Source organism: Natator depressus, chromosome 28 (assembly GCF_965152275.1).
Source record: "Natator depressus isolate rNatDep1 chromosome 28, rNatDep2.hap1, whole genome shotgun sequence".
NCBI classification, from domain to species: Eukaryota; Metazoa; Chordata; order Testudines; family Cheloniidae; genus Natator; species Natator depressus.
Window position 1 is genome coordinate 6,443,920 of NC_134261.1, and position 23,130 is coordinate 6,467,049.

The window sequence follows — 23,130 nt, forward strand, 5'->3', positions numbered from 1 at the left end:
TTTCTTCTTGTTGCTAATATACCTGAAGAAACCCTTCTTGTTACTCTTAACATCTCTTGCTAGCTGCAAATCCAGGTGTGATTTGTCCTTCCTGATTTCACTCCTGCAAGGCCGAGCAATATTTTTATACTCATCCCTGGTCATTTGTCCAATCTTCCACTTCTTGTAAGCTTCTTTTTTTGTATTTAAGAGCAGCAAGGATTTCACTGTTAAGCCAAGCCGGTCGCCTGCCATATTTACTATTGTTTCTACACATCGGGATGGTTTGTCCCTGTAACCTCAATAAGGATTGTGTAAAATACAGCCAGCTCTCCTGGACTCCTTTCCCCCTCATGTTATTCTCCCAGGGGATCTTTCCCACCAGTTCCCTGATGGAGTCAAAGTCTGCTTTTCTGAAGTCCAGGGTCCGTATTCTGCTGCTCTCCTTTCTTCCTCGTTTCAGGATCCTGAACTCGACCATCTCATGGTCTCTGCCTCCCAGGATCCCATCCACTTTTGCTTCCCCTACTAATTCTTCCTGGTTTGTGAGCAGCAGGTCAAGAAGAGCTCCGCCCCTAGTCAGTTCCTCCAGCACTTGCACCAGGAAATTGTCCCCTACAGTTTCCAAAAACTTCCTGGATTGTCTGTGCACCGCTGTATTGCTCTCCCCGCAGATATCAGGGTGATTGAAGTCTCCCATGAGAACCAGGGCCTGCGATCTAGTAACTTCCGTGAGTTGCCGGAAGAAAGCCTCGTCCATCTCATCCCCCTGGTCCAGTGGTCTATAGCAGACTCCCAGCATGACATCACCCTTGTTGCTCACACTTCTAAACATAATCCTGAGACTCTCGGGTTTTTCTGCAGTTTCATACTTGAGCTCTGAGAAGTCATACTGCTCCCTTACATACAGTGCAACTCCCCCACCTTTTCTGCCCTGCTTGTCCTTCCTGAACAGTTTATAACCATCCATGACAGTACTCCAGTCATGTGAGTTATCCCACCAAGTCTCTGTTATTCCAATCACATCCTAATTCCTTGACTTTGCCAGGACTTCCAGTTCTCCCTTCTTGTTTCCCAGGCTTCGTGCATTTGTATATAGGCACTTGAGATAACCCGCTGATCGCCCCTCTTTCTCAGTATGAGGCAGGAGCCCTCCTCTCTCACGCCCTCCTGCTCGTGCTTCCTCCCGGTATCCCGCTTCCCCACTTACCTCAGGGCTTTGGTCTCCTTCCCCCGGTGAACCTAGTTTAAAGCCCTCCTCACTAGGTTAGCCAGCCTGCTTGCGAAGATGCTCTTCCCTCTCTTCGTTAGGTGGAGCCCGTCTCTGCCTAGCACTCCTCCTTCTTGGAACACCATCCCATGGTCAAAGAATCCAAAGCCTTCTCTCCGACACCACCTGCGTAGCCATTCACTTTTAGTGACGGGGGATAGCAGCCTCCAGCCCTTGGAAGCTGTGGAACAATGTGAAGCGATGTTACTTTGTTCTTGCACCACTGTATTTTCAGCGGACTTGTCTCTTAAATATTTTAGCTCATCAATGTCACTTAAGCATTTAAAGTTTTTGCAAGATTTTTTTGTCCTCTAATTTTTTGTTGCTTTTACTTTTTTTAAGTATTGCATTGTTTACTAATTAAATTAATTTTAGTCATTTCATTTTGGCATTTTTAATTGCGGTCATATTAAGTGTTTAGTCATTAAGTTTACATAGTCTGATTTTAAAGCTTTTTTTTGTGTGTGTTTTTAAGACCTTAAGATTTTGACAACTTTTCCTGGTTTTGAATGTCTGCTTGAGACGTTTTTTTACAAAATACAAAGGCTGAGCTCTTTTTGAACATGTATTTGAAAGTTTCCTGGAATGATTTTATACATTTAAGATAGACTCTTAATTTCCCCCCCAATACATTCCTGTTCACCCCTGGGATAATTAATTTCTGGGGAACATCTTCAGCAGAGCTAGAATTATTGAAAGGCGTTGCACCAGAGAGTAAAGGCACGGAGGCAGTGGCCTGCGGGGAACAGAGTAAGTTTCATTACTAATCCTGCTCTTTTGAGGGGTCCTTTTAGAAAATAATTTAACTTACAAGCATTTAGAGACTTTAAGAAAGTCACTACTCACTGGAGCAATGGGTCTCTTTGGACTATATTTTAACTGACAAGCCCTTACAGCCTTTGTGAGAAAGGAACAGGATACAACAGAATTTAAAAAATGAAAATTAAGAATCGTGGCTCATCAGTTTGCTTCTTCTGACTTGGGTTGAGGAACCTTGGAGGAGTTGTGATGAGAGACAAACTTGCCAAGTTGATAGATGATTTTCTTTCTTCCCTCTCCCCCATTTTTAAATCCATGTCCCTAAGGCCAAATTTGGCATAGGTAACTTTGTTCCTACGTTTTCTTGTTCTCCAAACATGTTCTTAGTACTGTCCCTGAATGATATCATTAGCCCCCTTTTGTTTGGACTAATTTAATTTTCTGCATTTGGTCTTCTTGCACCTGTGCATCACATTCATGGCTGAAAATAATTTAACGTAATTTTCAATATAGGGTATTGTAAGATCTTCTAAACTTTCATGTTCTTTTCACAGTGAAGTAAGGAAGAGAGTTCAAAAAGTGGGTGTTATTGGAATTAACAGTTCCCAGGGTTGGTCCATATATGCCATAGCACTTGGCTCATTCATGCTTTGTCTGGGTACAATGTAGCCCTCTCTCTCCAGTCGTAGTCAATGACGATAGAAAATAAAGATCTAGGCTTGTGTTTCTCGGTTGGTGGTTTGTGAACCCCGGGGGCTCAGGAAAGGCAGGCAGGAGGCTGTGAGATGTTGAGCATTTCATTATGATCCAAAGCAAAGAAAATCTCACTCCCCCCTCCTGCACTCCCTTGTTCATTATGGTCAAGTATTCTCCGTCAGCCTCTTGAAATATACAAGTTATACAGAGACTCGGCATGGATGCATGTTTTAGTCTTACTTTTTTAGTAAATGTTCAGGGGTCAGAAAAAAATTCTTCATAGAATATCAGGGTTGGAAGGGACCTCAGGAGGTCATCTAGTCCAGTCCCCTGCTCAAAGCAGGACCAATCCCCAATTTTTGCCCCAGGTCCCTAAATGGCTCCCGTGAGGATTGAACTTACAACCCTGGGTTTAGCAGGCCAATGCTCAAACCACTGAGCTATCCCTCCCCCCCAATGTCCAATAAGTGGTACTCGCTTACTTATTTCAGCTGGGAAATTAGGCAGTTTTTGCAGCTGTGCACAGTAACCCTTTCATTGCCTGTTCACAGCCAGGGAGACTGAACCCCCTTGGGTGGTTAGTAGAGACGGGGAGGAGGCAGAAAGTTTGGATCCAAACTGGCATTCAGTGCTATCCTGCAATTGCAGGAGATCCTTGGTCACTAAGTCTCCCGGGCAGAGGGAGGGGACAGGGGGAAAGACAAGATGGAAAATGAAGGAGAAATAAGTGGGGGGTGGGAAGGTCACAAGCTCCCAAACCTGCCGACATCCAGTCAAAGTCTAAGGCCAGAAGGGACCATTGGATCATCTGGTCTGACCTCCTGTCTAGCATTGGCCCCCAACACCACCCAGCCCCCCCCCCCCGCCCCCGCCCCACTAAACACAACAGCTGGAGTGAGACCAAGGTCTTGCAGCCCACGGGAGACTAGACTGTTATATGCCCCAGGCAGAGAACAGGAGGGACTGAGATGCACCAGTGCCCCAGACCCCTGCAGTGGCAGGGAAATGGTTAAGTGAGATATTTCCAGGTAATCCTAGTGAGTGACCCACACCCCACGATGCAGAGGAAGCTGAAACCCCCCCAGGTCACTGACAACCTGACTTGTCTTCTTCTCTGGCTGTTCCTGAATCTTCAGAGGAAGGAGATTAAAAAAAACCCTCTCAAAATACATTGTGGGGGAAAGTGCCTTCAAGACCCCGGCAGTGGTGGCTGAAACCCTGAAGCGTGAGGAATGTCATGCATAAAATAGAAGTGAGCCCCACTTAATGGTCCACTCTTTGTGTCTATGTCTTCCAGCTTAATATCCCCAGCAAAATTCCTTTCATTTCCTGCACCAGCACTGGGCAGACTTTGTCCTGTCCCTGCCTGGTCCCCACCACTGGGGGAGTTGCTCTCAGGGTTTTCAAACTAGCGCAGTGGATTTAGTGCTGGGGGGAGGGGTTGGGTCTGGGCCGTGATAAAGTGATGGAATGTTTTCCCAGCATGCGAGTCAGAAACATCTTGTGCAGGGAAAGGGCCGGGGCAAATCACGATGTGACAGGAACTAGAGGCCCTTCTGAAATCTTCCCTGTCCCCCTTCTCACCCTGACAGGTGGCAGAGTAATACGCACCTTTGGCTCCAGATTGTCCCAGCCTCTCACGGGATGGGGAAGGGAACTGGCTGTCGTGGAGCCAGTCCAGGTAGGGATTATTGCGGGGTTGCTAGTGGGTTCCTGCTGGAGGGAGAGGGGCAGGAAATACTGAGGGCCTAGGATCTTTGGAGGAGTTTAGTCTGGAGGTGGGATGGGGGCAGGAAATACCCAGGGTGCAGAAAGGGAGGGGGACAAGGCATGTGACAAACTTGCTGGGAATTGTTGAACCCACGTCCTGGATTCCAGGAACAGACGTAGGTGTTTGGGGGAGGAAATTACCCTATTTGTAGAATGGGGTTGGCGGGGGAACACTGGACAGTGCTGGGAAAATGGATCAGATTCCCAGTGGAAGAACATAAACCTACCCGCCAGAGGCTGCTATCAGATATGAAGCGGGGGCGGGGGGGGGGAAGGGGAAGGGTTACTCACTAGTGGGGCGTAGAGTAGATAACCCCCCCCTTCCTTTCAGCTGCTGGCAATGGGAAGTGTGTTGGGATTCCTATTGCGGAGCCAACCCTGGAGCCTACTGGGGGCCCCATCCCATGTATCAGCCTCTGGCTTGTAGGTGTGTGATGAATGAGAAGATGACCTTCCCCCTCTGTCTGCTGGGGGGGACTAGGGGATCTCTATCTCCCCTCCTGTTTTGCCTCCTGGCTGCTCTGAGCAGGGTGGGGGTGGGACTCTGTTGACTGTGAGCCTCCCAGAGCTTCCATTTGATTGGCTCCTCTCCCCCACGAATAGTGGGGCTGTGTCTGGGGCAGCAGGCACTGAGGGTTGGACTCTTCCTCTTTCAGGGGCCGGTGACCTTCGAGGCGGTGGCTGTGTATTTCACCAGGGAAGAGTGGGCTCTGCTGGACCCCGCTCAGAGAGCCCTCTGCAGAGACGTCATGCAGGAGAACTACGAGAATGTGACCTCGCTGGGTAAGGATTCCTGTCCCCTCGGTTATTAGAAGGGGAAATGAAGAGTTAAGGTTCACACCGCCCCCACAATGCCACCTCTACTCTGCCCTATCTCAGCAACAGCCCATTAAGTACATTGAAATGGGGCAGACTAGGTCCCTCAGGGTTCACATGCGCCTCCCTTCATATCGTGGTCACAGCTCTGCCAAGCTACTCAGACTACTCCCTCCACCATCCAGTTACGACTACAGCTGACCCAGTGCACACAGCTGGGGGGCATGCGGGTAATTCCTGGGATTCCCTCCTGTGAACACAACACAGACAAGGGCATGTTCTTAGCCCTTCATATCTATTGTAGAATCATAGATTTTATGGTCAGAAAGGGCTATTAGGACATCTAGTCTGACCGCCTATATAACACAGCTCATAAAATTTCATCGAGTTACTGCTGTACTGAACCGAATATGCTGTGTTGGACTAAATCCTCCCCCAGAAAGGCATCCACTCTGACTTGAAGACTTCAAGAAATGGAGAAGCCTCCACTTCCTTTGTTAGTTTGTTAACCTTTGCACCAGCCATACTGAGCCACTCCCAGTGGCTAGTGCCAGCTGCAGGGCTAGGGGCAGAGTTAAGGTTACATTTTAGGGTTGGTGTGTATATGAACTCTTCCTTTTCTGGTTTTCAGAGGTTTAAGTTTAGCCACCAGACACCTAGTGGAAAGGCATGCAGCAGAACTGGGCAACCTGTACTCCATATTTATATAGTTTGGGGGCTTTTGATGTCCTCATTTTTTTTAATAGACTTCTTCGGCACTCTGTTTCTGCATGAGAGATTTTGCCGGCATAATTCTATCAATTAAGGATGTGGTTTTTTGCATCCCTAACAAACAGAGCTATGCTGACAAAACTTTGCAGCTCAGAAGAGGCCAGAGTCTGCAAGTGGATTTTAAAACACTTTAAAATATTGCTCCCAGCCCTGAAATTTTGGAATCCGGGGGGAAACGTCGAAGAGGAACTCCTGCAGAATGCAAGCAAAATGCACAATACACCTAGTCTGAGAATTAACAGTGGTACGGCTCTGACTCAGATGAATTGGTGTAGCTCAGAGGCAGTGGCCACAGCATGTCCTCTTCACCCCACCAACCAATGACTGAGAGCAGTGTGAGGTTACTATTCAGGAGTTCTTGTGCAGGAGGAGAGAGGAGAGCAGGGAGCAGTGGGAAGGGAGAAGATGATGGGGGAACTAGTGCTTGTTTGGTGCCACAAGCTAGGGAAGGCTGAGTGTAGTGGGAGGAAGGGGATAGGTATGTGGAAGATTAGACTAGAGGGAATCAGGGAGGGATGGGTACCATGGAAGGAAGAGGAGGTGAGGAATCAGAGGCAGAATCTCCTGGGAACAGGTAGTGTGGTGGGTCGGGGGAGTGGGAGACTGGGAATGGAGAAAAGGGGGTGGAGGTCCCAGCAGTGGTGCTGTTGGAGGGGGAGGATTGGGTAGGAGATCTGGGATACTTGGAAGTGGAGAAGATTGAGGATAGTGGGAAGGGTATGGGGAGTGGTTGCTCCAAGGAGCAGGAAGGGTCTGGTGGCAGTGGGAAGGGAAGGTTTCAGGGAGGCAGATATTTGGGGCCCTCCGCTGAGAATGCTTTTGCCAAAGTCTCTAATGTCCTCTCCCTAAGCAAGGCTCAGAACCAGCACTCCATCCTTATTCTTCTTGACCCGTCAGCCGCCTTTAGTACCACTGACCATGGTCATCTTCTTGACATCTTGTCTTTTTCCTGGCTCTTCTCCTACCTCTGTAACCACTATTCAGTGTGTATTTAAGAAGATCATCCTCACCCCCCACACACACTCTGGTTTTCTGTGGGGGTTCTACAGGGCTCAGTCCTTGGTCACTTCCTCTTCCTCTGCACTTTATCTCTGGGAAATCTCACCCATAAACACAAATTCAGCTCCTGTCCCTATGCTGATCAATCACAGATCTACCGCTCTACTCCAGACCTGTCTCCTTCTGTCCACACTGAAATCTCAGCCTCCCTCTGATGACTCCTTGTGGATAGCTAGCCATCAACTCAAGCTCAACATCTCAAATGTCTAGAACAGAGCTCTTAATCCCCCAAACTAGCCCTCCCGCCATCTCCTTTCTTGCTGTTCACCCCAGAATTAGCTGATGAAATCTCAGAGCGTCTGGCAAAATTTGCAAACGCAGATGACAAGACAGGTTCCAGAAGATTGGAGAAGGGTTAACATAGTGCCCGTCTTTACAAAGGGGGAAAAGGCGAAGCTGGGGAACTATAGACTACTCAGCCTGACCTCCTTACCAGGGAAGCTATTAGAGCAATGAATAAAATATTCGGTTTGTGAATACCTGGAGGACGAAGGGCAATCGAGAGCAGCCAGCTTGGATTTACTAAGAACATAGCGTGACAAACCAGCTTGATCATCTTCTTTGATATAGTTTGGTGGCTAAAATAGACCTGGACTTCAAAAAGGCTTTTGACACAATCCCATGAGTAAGCTGGAGAAATGCGGGTTCAACGGAACTACCATTAAGTGACTGTATAATTGGTTACACAACCGCAAAGAGTAACTATTAATGGAATGATGTCAGATTGCAGGGATTTCTCAAGTGGGGTGTCACAGGGATCTGTTTTGGATCCACTGTTATTTAACATGTTCATTAATGACCTGGATGTAGGAGTAGAGAGCATACTGATCAAATGTGCAGATGACACAAAGCTAGGGGGGGTTATCAACACTTTGGAGGATAGAGCATCTTGATAAAGTTGCAAACTGGGCTATAGACCACAAAATGAAATTCAACAAAGACAAGGGTAAGGTGCTACTCTTAGGGAAGTAAAACCCAATGCACAAATACAGGTTGGGGGATAACTGGCATGGCAGCAGCACTGCTGAGAAGGATCTGAGAGTTGTGGTGGATCACAATCTCAACACGAAGTCAACAGTGTGATGATAATGCAAAAAAAAAACCCCAAAAAGCAAATGCATTAACAGAAGCATAGCATGCAAATCACAGATGGTGACAGTAATGCTCTACTCAGCACTGATTTGGCCTCAGGGGGACTCCTGTGTCCAGTTTTGGTCACAAGTGACTAGATAGGATGTAGAGAGACTGGAAAGAATCCAGAGGCAAGTGACAAAGATGATCAAAGGGATGGAACACAAGCCAGTGAGCAAAGGCTGATGTAACTGGGTATGTTTAGTTTGGAAAAAAAGAGTTGAAGGGGTTGGGGGGGTGATAGTCGTTTTCAAATACTCGAAAGGTTGTGTAAGCGTGCATGGCCATCCCTCCTGGTCTATCCCTGAGGGAGGCCATGCCACCTCACGGTCATGCTCTTAGCACTGCAATCAATTAAGGGGGGATTATGTGTCTTCAAAGCTCAGGCCACTTGATCCAGGCTGTGCAATAGTGAGTCTGTGGTGCCCGGCCCTCAGGCAGGACTGGGCACCAACAGTCCATGCTCTGGCCTGCAATCAGGGCAGAGCTGCAAAGTCTCCAAGCCCAGGCCCTCAGTCAGGGTGGGACAGCAAACAATTAGGGCTTTGCCCAAGGCGAGCACCAAACAGGCTAGGGCTCAGGCAGGGGCAAGCACCAAACAGCCTGGCATCCTAGCTCGGTGGATGGTAGACCAACACAGGCCTCCTGGGTGAAGATGGGGAGGCTACCACCCAACTGGCTGGGTGGCAGGAGGTAGGGAGACCCTGGCCCACCTGACTCCACTGGGTCCTAGCCCAGGGACCTAACAGTGGCAGTGTAGTCTGCCACTGGATCAGCGGGGACCCACCCGCAACACACTGTCTTAGTGTGAGGCCAACACTCAATCAGACGATGGTCTCGTTTCCCTGGGCTACTTCCTACAATCCCCAGGGTTTTGGTACCTCTGGCCTGCATTTCCCTGGGATCAGTGGTCTGTGGCAGCCCCATCAGCTTGTCGGCACCTCAAGTGGCCGGTGACCCTGGTTGGTCTGGCCATTCCTCTGGCAGCAGTCCAAACAGCTCCTCGGTGTCCCACTCTGGCAGTGGGTGATAAGCGTCTGTCTTCCTCAGCAGCTCCAGCCCAACTGAGCTACAAGTCCCCCCGATTGTAGATCCGCTTCCTGTCCCACCCCTCAGCTTCCGGAGGGGTAGACGTGGCTTTCCTGGCTCTGTCGCCCAAGGGGCAGGTTGTGGTCCCTGCTGGTCTTCCTCGCTACGGGCTACCATACAAAGAATGGAGAACAGTTCATCTCTCTTGCCACGGAGGGCAGGACAAGAGGCAGTGGGTTCAAACTACAGGACAGCAGATTCAGATTAGATCTCAGAAAAAACTTCCTAACTGGAAGAACAGTAGGAACAGACGCCTAGGGAGGTGGTGGAAGGTTATTCACTGGAAGTTTTCAAAAGGAGGCTGGAGCCATCTGGTGGTTTAGACTCAGCAAATCCTGCACCTTGGCAGGGGGTTAGACTAGATGACCTTTGTGGTTCCTTTTAACTCTGTGTTTCTAAGGGGAACAGGGGCTAGCCCTTTGAAAAAGCTAAAGCTAGCATGTCGCCCATTAAGAGTATGTCTGCACTGCATCTGGAGGCTGCCTCCCAGCCAGAGTCCATGCTGACTCCCTACAAATAACGGTGGAGGCCCTAGGTTTCAGAGTAACAGCCGTGTTAGTCTGTGTTCGCAAAAAGAAAAGGAGGACTTGTGGCACCTTAGAGACTAACCAATTTATTTGAGCATGAGCTTTCGTGAGCTACAGCTCACTTCATCGGATGCATACTGTGGAAACTGCAGAAGACATTATATACACAGAGACCATGAAACAATACCTCCTCCCACCCCACTCTCCTGCTGGTAATAGCTTATCTAAAGTGATCATCAAGTTGGGCCATTTCCAGCACAAATCCAGGTTTTCTCACCCTCCGTCCCCCCCCACACAAACTCACTCTCTTGCTGGTAATAGCCCATCCAAAGTGACCACTCTCCCTACAATGTGCATGATAATCAAGGTGGGCCATTTCCAGCACAAATACAGGTTTTCTCACCCCCCCTTCCCCAAAAACACACACACACACACACACACAAACTCACTCTCCTGCTGCTAATAGCTCATCCAAAGTGACCCCTCTCCCTACAATGTGCATGATAATCAAGGTGGGCCATTTCCAGCACAAATCCAGGTTTTCTCACCCCCCCCACCCCCAACACACACACAAACTCACTCTCCTGCTGGTAATAGCTCATCCAAACTGACCACTCTCCCCGCAATGTGCATGACAATCAAGGTGGGCCATTTCATCAAGGAGGCCCTAACATCAAAGCAATATCTCCACAGCCATTTTTAATGCACTAGTGTGAGACCCAGCCTGGAAGGTGGCTGACTTCCTGATGCACGGTAGACATACCCTAAAGAGGGTGGTCCCAAGGGAGACTGTATGAAGTTTGGGTCATCTAACTTCTTGTAAATCCATGACGCAGCCCCCTCCCTTGGCACCCTGTCACCGTGCCTTAGTGGGTCAGAATTGAGGATGCCAAATTCAGGACAAACTGCTGAGAAATAGGGCAAACACAAAACAAAACTGGTGGTTATTCCTTTATAAAATAGACCAAACCAGCCACAAAAGTAAACTCCTGTTTCACCACACTGGCTAACAAGAAAACATAAAGGCAGTTTTCGCAGACATTCCAGTTCTTATAACACCACCAAAAACACTGGATTCAGATTTGAGTATTTAATACAACCAGTGTCATTAAATAATAGGTTCTTCTGATCCCAAAGGGCTAGCCACTCCCAGGTCAATATACAACTTAGATCTTACCCAAAACTCACGCTGGTGCCAATCCTTTAGTATCTAAAATCTAAAGGTTTATTCATAAAAAGAAAGAAAGGTGAGAGTTAAAATTGGCTAACAGAATCAATTACATACTGTAATGGCAAAGTTCTTGGTTCAGGCTTATCGCAGTGATGGAATAAACTGCTGGCTTAAGTCAAGTCTCTGGAACACATCCACAGCTTGGATGGGTCATTCAGTCCTTTGTTCAGAGCTTCAGTCTGTAGCAAAGTTCCTCCAGAGGTAAGAAGCAGGATTGAAGACAAAATGGAGGTGTTTCCAGGGCCTTTTATAGCTTTTGCCATGTGGAGGGTATCCCATTGTTCTTACTGTGGAAAATTAGAACAACAAGATGGAGTTTGGGGTCACATGGGCAAGTCACCTGTTCATGCCCATTTTCCCCCAGTCATTGCAGGAAGCCATTACCTAGATTCCGGACATCACATTTACATGACAGGTTTCAGAGTAACAGCCGTGTTAGTCTGTATTCGCAAAAAGAAAAGGAGGACTTGTGGCACCTTAGAGACTAACCAATTTATTTGAGCATGAGCTTTCGTGAGCTACAGCTCACTTCATCGGATGATTGCATCCGATGAAGTGAGCTGTAGCTCACGAAAGCTCATGCTCAAATAAATTGGTTAGTCTCTAAGGTGCCACAAGTCCTCCTTTTCTATTTACATGACAGTCCACTCACTGTAGATGGGGTTCTCCCATGGTCCATTGTCAACCCAGTGTTTCTTGATGAACCACTTAATTTGAACAGTCCCTCCAAGACGTGCTAGCTAGCTAGCTTGTAGGCATTACCCTGTTATGCTTATAAGAAGCGCACAGGATCATTTTCAGGGGAAAAGGCAATATGCCACATTTATTGAAGATACAACATTTAGCATACGCATTCAATCACACACCACACACACACACATTGTCCCGCCAGTCGATGCTATAGTTACCAGTCCAGAGTCCAGATCAACCTACTGGCCAGCTAGGTTGATCATGGGTAGGAGAAGCTGGGTTACGTCGGTCGTCACACGGTGCTCTGGGGAAGTCTTGGCAGGGTGAAGCCAAAGTTTCATGGCAAGGCCCCCTGTTTATATAGTGATTTTCCTTCATTAGGACCAATGAGTTTTGCACCGTCATGCTGTAATCAATTCTTGTTTGACGAGTGCTTGTTTTCTTAAATTGTCCTTCTCATCCTTTATCTTGTTCTTTCATCAAGTCCCTCAGGGAGTTATCCCATGCTGGTTTTGTTCACAGCTGTCTTGTCCTCATTGATAGGTGCCTGTCTCATCTTTTGAGTCATCAATCTGCCCTCCTTTGACATTTCAATAGGGGCGTGTTGCAGCCTCCCGGCGCCCTTGCGTCTGTGTCTCATTCCTCTCTCGTACATCTGGTTCAGCCATGACCTTCACACTTACCTCTTAACACACACATTTCTCATTCACACACAAAACAGAATTAATTTACATACAATATTTTGAACAGGAACATCAAATTCCAATGCAAAAGAAAACAATCATGGCATTCGTTTACTTATTTTAAAATGCTAAACCTACAACAAATTGGTGACCCGCAAAGGTCTGTTACTGCCTTGAAATCAGTCCAGACACGGATTCTGGCTGATGTATCTTTACCCGTTGGCCCATTAGGCCATTCCTTTCTGTTATTCAATAAGGGTGGCTGGCAGGATATGATCAAATCATACACCAATGCATTTAATACATGCTACATTATTATTCTTTATCCTTCATTCTAAATTATATAAAATACAAACATAAAATCCTACTACTACATTTGGGGGGAGAGTTTGGGGGAGTTCAGTTTCTGATTTTTATTTGACCTCTCTCAAGCACTTGTTTTGGTTTGACCTTCCCCTTTCCATCCCTGTTTGAGGTTTCTGTCTCTATCACAGCAGGTGATGCAATGGTGTGTGAGAAAGAAGAGCAGAATTCTCAGCAGGAAGATGCTGAGCAAGTGGATAAACACAGAGCATTATCGCAAAGATCGGAAAGGAATGAGTCCAGGAGTCATGAGCAGGGAAAATCCTGTGAGAATCAGCACAGACCAGAAAAAGAGCAGGGAAACCAACCAGGAGAGAAAGTGGATAAATGTATTTCCTGTTGGGGAACTCAGAAGGACCTGAAGGAAACCACAACACAGCAGGAAATCCTCAGGAGGAAGAGAAAAAATACATGCACTGAGTGCGGGGAAAGCTTACGTGACTGTTCAGCCCTTATAAAGCACCAGAGAATTCACACAGGTGAGAAACCCTGTGAATGCAGTGAGTGTGGGAATATCTTCAATTGCAGCTCAAACCTTATTACCCATAAGAGAATCCACACAGGGGAGAGGCCCTTTAAATGTTGTGAGTGTGGAAAATGCTTTACTAGCAGCTCAGCACTTTCTAAACATCAGAGAATCCACACAGGGGAGAGGCCCTGTGAATGCCATGAGTGTGGGAAACGCTTCACTAACACGTCAGCCCTTTCTGAACATCAGAGAATCCACACAGGGGAGAGGCCCTATGAGTGCAGTGAGTGCGGGAAAGCCTTCATTCGCACCTCAAACCTTATAACCCATCAGAGAATCCACACAGGAGAGAGGCCCTATAAATGTTGTGAGTGTGGGAAACGCTTCACTAACACCTCAGCCCTTTCTAAACATCAGAGAATCCACACAGGGGAGAGGCCTTATGAATGCAGTGAATGTGGAAAATGCTTCACTAAGAGCTCAGCCCTTTCTGAACATCAGAGAATCCACACAGGGAAGAGGCCCTATGAATGCCGTGAGTGTGGGAAATCCTTCATTCACACCTCAGCCCTTTCTAAACGTCAGAGAATCCACACAGGGGAGAGGCTCTATGAATGCCGTGAGTGTGGGAATACCTTCTCTTGGCACTCAGCCCATGTTAGGCATCAGAGAATCTGCAAGGGGGATCAACACTTTAAAATCCTCTAGGGCTATCCATACTTTCTTTTCTTTAATATTTTTCCTGATTCCCCAAAAGTAACTTTTAAGCTCTTTGAACTGTTTGCAGCACCATTATCCCTCAGCTTGTCCAGAGGAGTGGTCCATTTTTGCCTTTTGCAGTTTGCCCTGTTTTGTGGTTGACACATTGGTTCTTTCTGTCGACTCAGTTCTTCCATGAGTAATTCGAGTGGGCCCTTCCTACCAGGGAACCAGGAAGCATCACATTTATACCATTCCTCCTGTTCCAGTTATTGTTAGAGTCACCAGTGTTACGAATTGTATCATTGCCAGTTGTTCTCACACTGCTCTGGGTTGTGCTGAAGAACAGTTATATTGGGAACTTTTCAGATTATATTTAAATGAAGAGGAGCAGGGGCAGGGGGGAAAGTGTCATTTCAGCCTCTGTGACACTGCAAGGAGATGGAGTGACTCAGAGATTCCCTCCTTCCCCATCACTGCAGAACGGTTACCTTTTGTCTGAGCCATGCAGAGTGTATCTTCGTCACATTCTATCCCTCCACTTCTCAAAGTGTCATGTGATGAAGTGTTCTCAGTTGTCTGTGCTTGGAGACTATGCTTTGACTTCTTTAATTCTATATCAGAGTCGCTATGACTGGAGATGAAAGTGTCAAAGACCTGGAAGGGGAATTCAGATGGATCCCAAACACACTGTGATCATTTGGAGTTTAAATCCCAGGTTCCATCTATTGGTAAAGCTTCTTCTGGCAAGGTGGCTGTTCCACCCCCCCCCCCCCCAATTATGGAGGATGCTATAAATTTTGTAAATAACATAACTGACTATTGAGACAGTGCTGAGTGAGGTATGTGTGAATGGATCAGAGGATCATGTGATGGGAGAATCTCTTGTCCTGATTCTGAATAATCAGATGTAACCTGCTCTGGAATTTCACTTGACACTTTCATTGTCATGTATTCTATCTCTCTGTGATGTGGGTTTCTATCTTTCCTGAAGGCTGTTTGGTCACCCAATTGGATATTAGTTCAGTTTGATAGGCTATAGCTCAGATTTATTGGAGAATTGAAGACAAATGACCATTTGCTAACGTCATCATTTCTCACTTCAGCCTTGCTTTTTCCCCATCCCTCCATGATGACATGGAGACAGTTCAAGTGCAGTTCTGTCAACAGGAGAGAATGCTCCAATCTACTGGACATACTAACAAAGAAAAAATGGTGATTTAAAATCTCCGCTCGGAAATGGTGAACAACAGCAGAACCCCAACTAAGAGAAGGAAGTGCATATCATCACAGTGTCGTTCAATTGTTTCAGGCAATATTGTCTCAGATGATCTGGGGAGAGAATTCCATGGTAGGTGATTTTGAACTAGGCAAAATGCCCTTGTATTTGGTTCCCAAAGCATGTGTATCCCAGGCCCTACAGAAGATCTCTCCTAGCTAATTCTGTGGCATAGGGAATGGTCCTCTTCATGATGCAGATGTTGAGGAAATAGAAGTGGGGTTTTTGTTGAATTTATCCTTTGTAGGTGCTAAAAATGTTTATAAAATGAAAGCAGTGTGGGAAATCTAATAGCTTTAGAAAAATAGCAATTTTTAAATAGAAACTCCAGCTCTGGTAACTAACAGAGATTCTGATCCAGCCCTGTATCCAATCCCTTGCCTGGAACTGTGCCACCAAATTAAAGAAAAGCTGGGTATGGTTTGGGAAACCATTCCTCATGAACACTACTGAGATTTTGAGTGGTTTTGTAAAGGATTCTACTTCAGAGAAGTGTAAATTTACCCTACCCAAGGCCAAGGATTTGGAAAGAACTGGGGTTGAAAGTGTACACACTCAGTTCTTTGTTTCCACCCCAGTAAAGGAAGCTATGGTGACCAAAGATCCAAGGAAAATTGTTTGTACAACTCCACTTCCTAGTTCAGTGTCACTGATTACAGTTCCAAAGGATACCAAGGTTAGACTGAGAACAATCCTCCTTCACCATTTGGATCCAAAGAGAGAGTGCTTCAGAGGACATTCCTTCCCTGTAGATCCCAAACTGGGTGCCTGATTGGTTAACAAGGACTTTTGGGCTGTAGAAATGATGGTAACCAATGAGGCAATGAATGTGTCTGTCATAAATATAAAGGGAAGGGTAAACCCCTTTAAAATCCCTCCTGGCCAGATTAAAAATCCTCTCACCTGTAAAGGGTTAAGAAGCTAAAGGTAACCTCGCTGGCACCTGACCAAAATGACCAATGAGGAGACAAGATACTTTCAAAAGCTGGGAGGAGGGAGAGAAACAAAGGATCTGGGTCTGTCTATATGCTGCTTTTGCCGGGGATAGACCAGGAATGGAGTCTTAGAACTTTTAGTAAGTAATCTAGCTAGGTATGTGTTAGATTATGATTTCTTTAAATCGCTGAGAAAAGAATTGTGCTGAATAGAATGACTATTTCTGTCTGTCTGTCTGTCTTTTTTGTAACTTAAGGTTTTGCCTAGAGGGATTCTCTCTGTTTTGAATCTAATTACCCTGTAAGGTACCTACCATCCTGATTTTACAGAGGGATTCCTTTACTTCTATTTACTTCTATTTCTATTAAAAGTCTTCTTGTAAGAAAACTGAATGCTTTTTCATTGTTCTCAGATCCAAGGGTTTGGGTCTGTGGTCACCTTTGCAAATCGGTGAGGATTTTTACCAAACCTTTCCCAGGAAGTGGGGTGCAAGGGTTGGGAGGATTTTGGGGGTTAAGACATGTCCAAACTACGTTTCCCAGTAAACCCAGTTAGAATTTGGTGGTGGCAGTGGATATTCCAAGGACAAAGAATAAAATTAATTTGTACCTTGGGGAAGTTTTAACTTAAGCTGGTAAAAGTAAGCTTAGGGGGTTTTCATGCAGGTCCCCACATCTGTACCCTAGAGTTCAGAGTGGGGGAGGAACCTTGACAGTGTCAGCCTCGGATTTCAGACTTCCGTATGCACGCATGTTAAGTCCTGATTCTATGGTTTTGTGTCTGACGCTCCGGCTACACAATAAAGCTGATGTTGGCAGAGCTGCCCCAATGTAGCTGCACTGGTGTAGCACGGCTAGTACAGATGCTCTAAGCCAATGGGAGAGATCTCTCCCGTCGGACTTCATTAGTCCAGCCCCCTCAAGCGGCGGTGGCTATGTTGTCAGGAGAAGCTCTCCTGCTGATGTAGCACATCTACACAGGGGGTTAGGGCTGTGTATCTACATTGCTCATGTCAAGGATGAATCCCCACTCTGAGTGCAGGAAGTGGGGGCCTGCGTGGATTCTAAAACTTAATACGGGTCACTCCAGGCTTGTATTAAACTTCCAAGGTTACAGCTTTTCTCTGACTTTGGCTTGGTAAATGCTACCAACACCCAAATGCAAACCGCCCCCCCCCCAAAAAAAAAACAAAAAAACCAACCAAACAAAAAGAACCACCACCACCCTTGGACCCAGGAAGGAGCACTTGGGAATTCCTCCCTGTGGGGTACCCTCAAACCCTTTCACCACCACCACCCCTTCCGGGGAAGAGCTAATCAAACATCATGCACAAACCATTTATGACACCAAAAATGCAATCCTGTTCTTAAAAAAGGTAAATTTTATTAAAAACAAAAGGACTCTTTACTGAGAAGCATAGACAGGCCTGGAACCAGAGCTGATCCAGAGAATAGAAGGGTGTGCTGTTTTCCAGGTGCTAAGATATGGGATGTAGACCTGAGGTTGAAAAGGATCCTAAAGGGAGCAGGAAAGAATCCCCTAATTATCCTTCATGTGGGAACAAATGATACTGCTAGATTCTCACTGGAAAGTATTAAGGGAGACTATGCTAGGCTGGGGAAGACGCTTAAGGAAATCGAGACTCAGGTAATCTTTAGTGGGATTCTGCCTGTTCCTAGAGAAGGGCAACAAAGGTGTGACAAGAATATGACTGTCAACCGATGGCTTAGGCAGTGGTGCTATAAGGAGGGCTTTGGGATGTATGGCCACTGGGAGGCCTTCATCGACAGAGGACAGTTCTCTCAGGATGGACTTCATCTGAGTAGGGAAGGAAATAAAGGCTGGCACAACTGATTCAGAGAGCTTTAAACTAGAGATCTCGGGGAGATGGTTGGTTGGGGGATGTCCAGGTAATCTCCACGCCGGATTTTAGCATTGAGAGGGAAGAAAATGAAGTAAGAGAGGATACAGCCATGGGTAGGATATAAGGAGGAAGGGCAGTGTGGATACCAGTCTAATAGGTTGTACTGGCTGTAGAATGATCACGCCGAATTGGGTACAGAATGTGAGTGAGGCCAAACAGCAAAAATTAACATGTGTTTACACCAGTGTGAGGAGCCTAGGTAACAAAACGGAGGAACTAGAGCTACTGGTGTAGGAAATGAAACCAGATATTCTAGGGATAACAGAAACATGGTGGAATAGTAGTCATGACTGGACTACAGGTATTGAGGGGTATGTGCTGTTTAGGAAAGACAGAAATAAAGGTAAAGGTGGTGGAGTAGCATTGTCTATCAATGAGGAGGTAGAATGTAAAGAAATAAGAAGCGATGGAATGGATAAGACAGAGTCCGTCTGGGCAAAAATTACATTGGGGAAGACAACTACTAGAGCCTCCCCTGTGATAGTGCTTGGGGTGTGCTATAGACCGCCGGGATCTAATTTGGATATGGATAGAGCCCTTTTTAATGTTTTTAATAAAGTAAATACTAATGGAAACTGTGTGATCATGGGAGACGTTAACTTCCCAGATATAGACTGGAGGACAAGTGCTAGGAATAATAATAGGGCTCAGATTTTCCTAGATGCTATAGCTGATGGATTCCTTCATCAAGTAGTTGCTGAACTGACTAGAGGGGATCCCATTTTAGATTTGGTTTTGGTGAGTAGTGAGGACCTCATAGAAGAAATGGTTGTCGGGGACAATCTTGGTTCGAGCGATCATGAGCTAATTCAGTTCAAACTGAACGGAAGGATTAACAAAAATAAATCTGCAACTAGGGTTTTTAATTTCAAAAGGGCTGACTTTCAAAAATTAAGGAAATTAGTTAGGGAAGTGGATTGGACTGAAGAATTTATGGATCTAAAGGCAGAGGAGGCCTGGGATTACTTTAAATCAAAGCTGAAGAAGCTATCGGAAGCCTGCATCCCAAGAAAGGGGAAAAAATTCATAGGCAGGAGTTGTAGACCAAGCTGGATGAGCAAGCATCTCAGAAAGGTGATTAAGAAAAAGCAGAAAGCCTACAGGGAGTGGAAAATGGGAGGGATCAGCAAGGAAAGCTACCTTATTGAGGTCAGAACATGTAGGGATAAAGTGAGACAGGCTAAAAGTCAAGTAGAGTTGGACCTTGCAAAGGGAATTAAAACCAATAGTAAAAGGTTCTATAGCCATATAAATAAGAAGAAAACCAAGAAAGAAGAAGTGGGACCGCTAAACACTGAGGATTGAGTGGAGGTTAAGGATAATCTAGGCATGGCCCAATATCTAATAAGGCTAAAGAGGATCTTAGGGATAATGGTAGCATGACAATTGGGAAGGAGGATATGGAGGCAGATATTACCATATCTGAGGTAGAAGCGAAACTCAAACAGCTTAATGGGACTAAATCGGGGGGCCCAGATAATCTTCCTCCAAGAATATTAAAGGAATTGGCACCCGAAATTGCAAGCCCATTAGCAAGAATTTTTAATGAATCTGTAAACTCGGGGATTCTACTGTATGATTGGAGAATTGCTAACATAGTTCCTATTTTTAAGAAAGGGAAAAAAAGTGATCCGGGTAACTACAGGCCTGTTAGTTTGACATCTGTAGTATGCGAGGTCTTGGAAAAAAATTTTGAAGGAGAAAGTAGTTAAGGACATTGAGGTCAATGGTAAAGGGGACAAAATACAACATGGTTTTACAAAAGGTAGATCGTGCCAAACCAACCCGATCTCCTTCTTTGAGAAAGTAACAGATTTTTTAGACAAAGGAAACGCAGTGCATCTAATTTACCTTGATTTCAAGAAGGCGTTTGATACCGTGCCACATGGGGAATTATTAGTTAAATTGGAAAAGATGGGGATCAATATGAAAATTGAAAGGTGGATAAGGAATTGGTTAAAGGGGAGACTACAATGGGTCCTACTGAAAGGTGAACTGTCAGGCTGGAGGGAGGTTACCAGTGGAGTTCCTCAAGGATCAGTTTGGGGACCAATCTTATTTAATCTTTTTATTACTGACTTCGGCACAAAAAGTGGGAGTGTGCTAATAAAGTTTGCAGATGGTACAAAGCTGGGAGGTATTGCCAATACAGAGAAGGACCAGAATATCCTACAGGAGGATCTGGATGACCTTTTATACTGGAGTAATAGTAATAGAATGAGAACTTGTGGCACCTTAGAGACTAACCAATTTATTTGAGCATAAGCTTTTGTGAGCTACAGCTTACTTCATCTGATGCATACTGTGGAAAGTGTAGAAGATCTTTTTATATACACACAAAGCATGAAAAAATACCTCCTCCCACCCCACTCTCCTGCTGGTAATAGCTTATCTAAAGTGATCAGTCTCCTTACGATGTGTATGATAATCAAGTTGGGTCATTTCCAGCACAAATCCAGGTTTTCCCACACTTGTGCTGGATATGGCCCAACTTGATTATCATACACATTGTAAGGAGAGTGATCACTTTAGATAAGCTATTACCAGCACGAGAGTGGGGTGGGAGGAGGTATTTTTTCATGCTTTGTGTGTATATAAAAAGATCTTCTACACTTTCTACAGTATGCATCCGATGAAGTGAGCTGTAGATCGTGAAAGCTTATGCTCAAATAAATTGGTTAGTCTCTAAGGTGCCACAAGTACTCCTTTTCTTTTTGCAAATACAGACTAACACAGCTGTTACTCTGAAACCAGTAATAGAATGAAATTTAATGGTTAGAAGTGTAAGGTGATGCATTTAGGGATTAATAACAAGAATTTTAGTTTTAAGCTGGGGACGCATCAATTAGAAGTAACGGAGGAGGAGAAGGACCTTGGAGTATTGGTTGATCATAGGATGACTATGAGTCGCCAATGTGATATGGCTGTGAAAAAAGCTAATGCGGTCTTGGGATGGATCAGGTGAGGTATTTCCAGTGGAGATAAGGAGGTTTTAGTACCGTTATACAAGGCACTGGTGAGTCCTCCCCTGGAATACTGTGTGCAGTTCTGGTCTCCCATGTTTAAGAGGGATGAATTCAAACTGGAACAGGTACAGAGAAGGGCTACTAGGATGATCCGAGGAATGGAAAACTTGTCTTATGAAAGGAGACTCAAGGAGCTTGGCTTGTTTAGCCTAACCAAAAGAAGGCTGAGGGGAGATATGATTGCTCTCTATAAATATATAAGAGGGATAAATACCGGAGAGGGAGAGGAATTATTTCAGCTCAGTACCAATGTAGACACGAGAACAAATGGACATAAAGTGGTCATTGGGAAGTTTAGACTTGAAATTAGACAAAGGTTTCTAACCATCAGAGGAGTGAATTTTTGGAATAACCTTCCAAGGGAAGCAGTGGGGGCAAAAGACGTATCTGGCTTTAAGATTAAACTCGATAAGTTTATGGAGGAGATGGTATGATGGGATAACATGATTTTGGTAATTAATTGATCTTTAAATATTCATGGTAAATAGGCCTAATGGCCTGTGATGGGATGTTAGTTGGTGTGGGATCTGAGTTACCCAGGAAAGAATTTTCTATATTACCAGGCTGGTGATTCTTGCCCATATGCTCAGGGTTTAGCTGATAGCCATATTTGGATTGGGAAGGAATTTTCCTCCAGGGCAGATTGGAAGAGGTCCTGGAGGTTTTTCACCATCCTCTGTAGCATGGGGCACGGGTCACTTTGTGGAGGATTCTCTGCTCCTTGAAGTCTTTAAACGACGATTTGAGGACTTCAATAGCTCAGACAGAGGTGAGAGGTTTTTCGCAGGAGTGGGTGGGTGAGATTCTATGGCCTGCGTTGTGCAGGAGGTCGGACTAGATGATTATAATGGTCCTTTCTGACCTTATTATCTATGAATCTGGAACTTAGGCTTTTTGCTAGATCTTAAAAGAAACAATTACAAAAATTTAGTACCCCAAATAGCTTTCTTGGGGGTTCAGCTTAAAAGTTACAAGCAAACTGTCATAAATATAAAGGGAAGGGTAAACCCCTTTAAAATCCCTCCTGGCCAGAGGAAAAATCCTTTCACCTGTAAAGGGTTAAGAAGCTAAAGGTGACCTCGCTGGCACCTGACCAAAATGACCAATGAGGAGACAAGATACTTTCAAAAGCTGGGAGGAGGGAGAGAAACAAAGGGTCTGTGTCTGTCTGTATGCTGCTTTTGCCTGGGACAGCACAGGAATAGAGTCTTAGAACTTTTAGTAAGTAATCTAGCTAGGTATGTGTTAGATTATGATTTCTTTAAATGGCTGAGAAAAGAGCTGTGCTGAATAGAATGACTATCCCTGTCTGTGTGTCTTTTTTGTAACTTAAGGTTTTGCCTAGAGGGATTCTCTATGTTTTGAATCTAATTACCCTGTAAGGAATCTACCATCCTGATTTTACAGAGGTGATTCCTTTACTTCTATTAAAAGTCTTCTTGTAAGAAAACTGAATGCTTTTTCATTGTTCTCAGATCCAAGGGTTTGGGTCTGTGGTCACCTATGCAAATTGGTGAGGATTTTTACCAAACCTTCCCCAGGAAGTGGGGTGCAAGGGTTGGGAGGATTTTTTTTGGGGGGGGAAAACATGTCCAAACTCTGTTTCCCAGTAAACCCAGATAAAGTTTGGTGGTGGCAGTGGAAATCCAAGGGTAAAATAATTTTGTACCTTGGGGAAGTTTTAACCTAAGCTGGTGAAAGTAAGCTTAGGGGGTTTTCATGCAGGTCCCCACATCTGTACCCTAGAGTTCAGAGTGGGGAAGGAACCTTGACATGGTGGCAGAGTGGTGGGATTAACCTGAAATCCTTTTGAGATCAATTTGAGATTTTCTGAACCAGAAAAACAGATTTTAAAAAGGAAATGTTTTTTTTTTTCCTTTGGGGCTGCTGGAAAGGAGGTCCAACTGAAAGCAGGTAGTTTTTTCTCTGCTTTGGGGCCAGAGCAGAGACAAAAGGGAATTAC

At 45.4% G+C, this 23,130-nt stretch overlaps 1 protein-coding gene and 1 pseudogene across 3 annotated transcripts in view; both read left to right on the forward strand.

Annotated features, from left to right (window-relative positions):
* LOC141978953 (uncharacterized) overlaps nt 1-23,130 on the forward strand; it is a 215,637-nt gene that overhangs the window by 6,164 nt on the left and 186,343 nt on the right. For 2 of the 3 annotated variants that reach the window (XM_074941356.1, XM_074941355.1), the window contains exon 6: nt 4,297-4,385. In XM_074941356.1, coding sequence (XP_074797457.1) covers nt 4,297-4,385 — 89 coding nt within the window. Of the gene's footprint in view, nt 1-4,296; nt 4,386-5,130; nt 5,258-23,130 lie in introns of all 3 variants that reach the window. The other variant, XM_074941354.1, reaches the window with a different exon arrangement.
* On the forward strand, nt 12,977-16,514 carry LOC141978745 (uncharacterized; annotated as a pseudogene).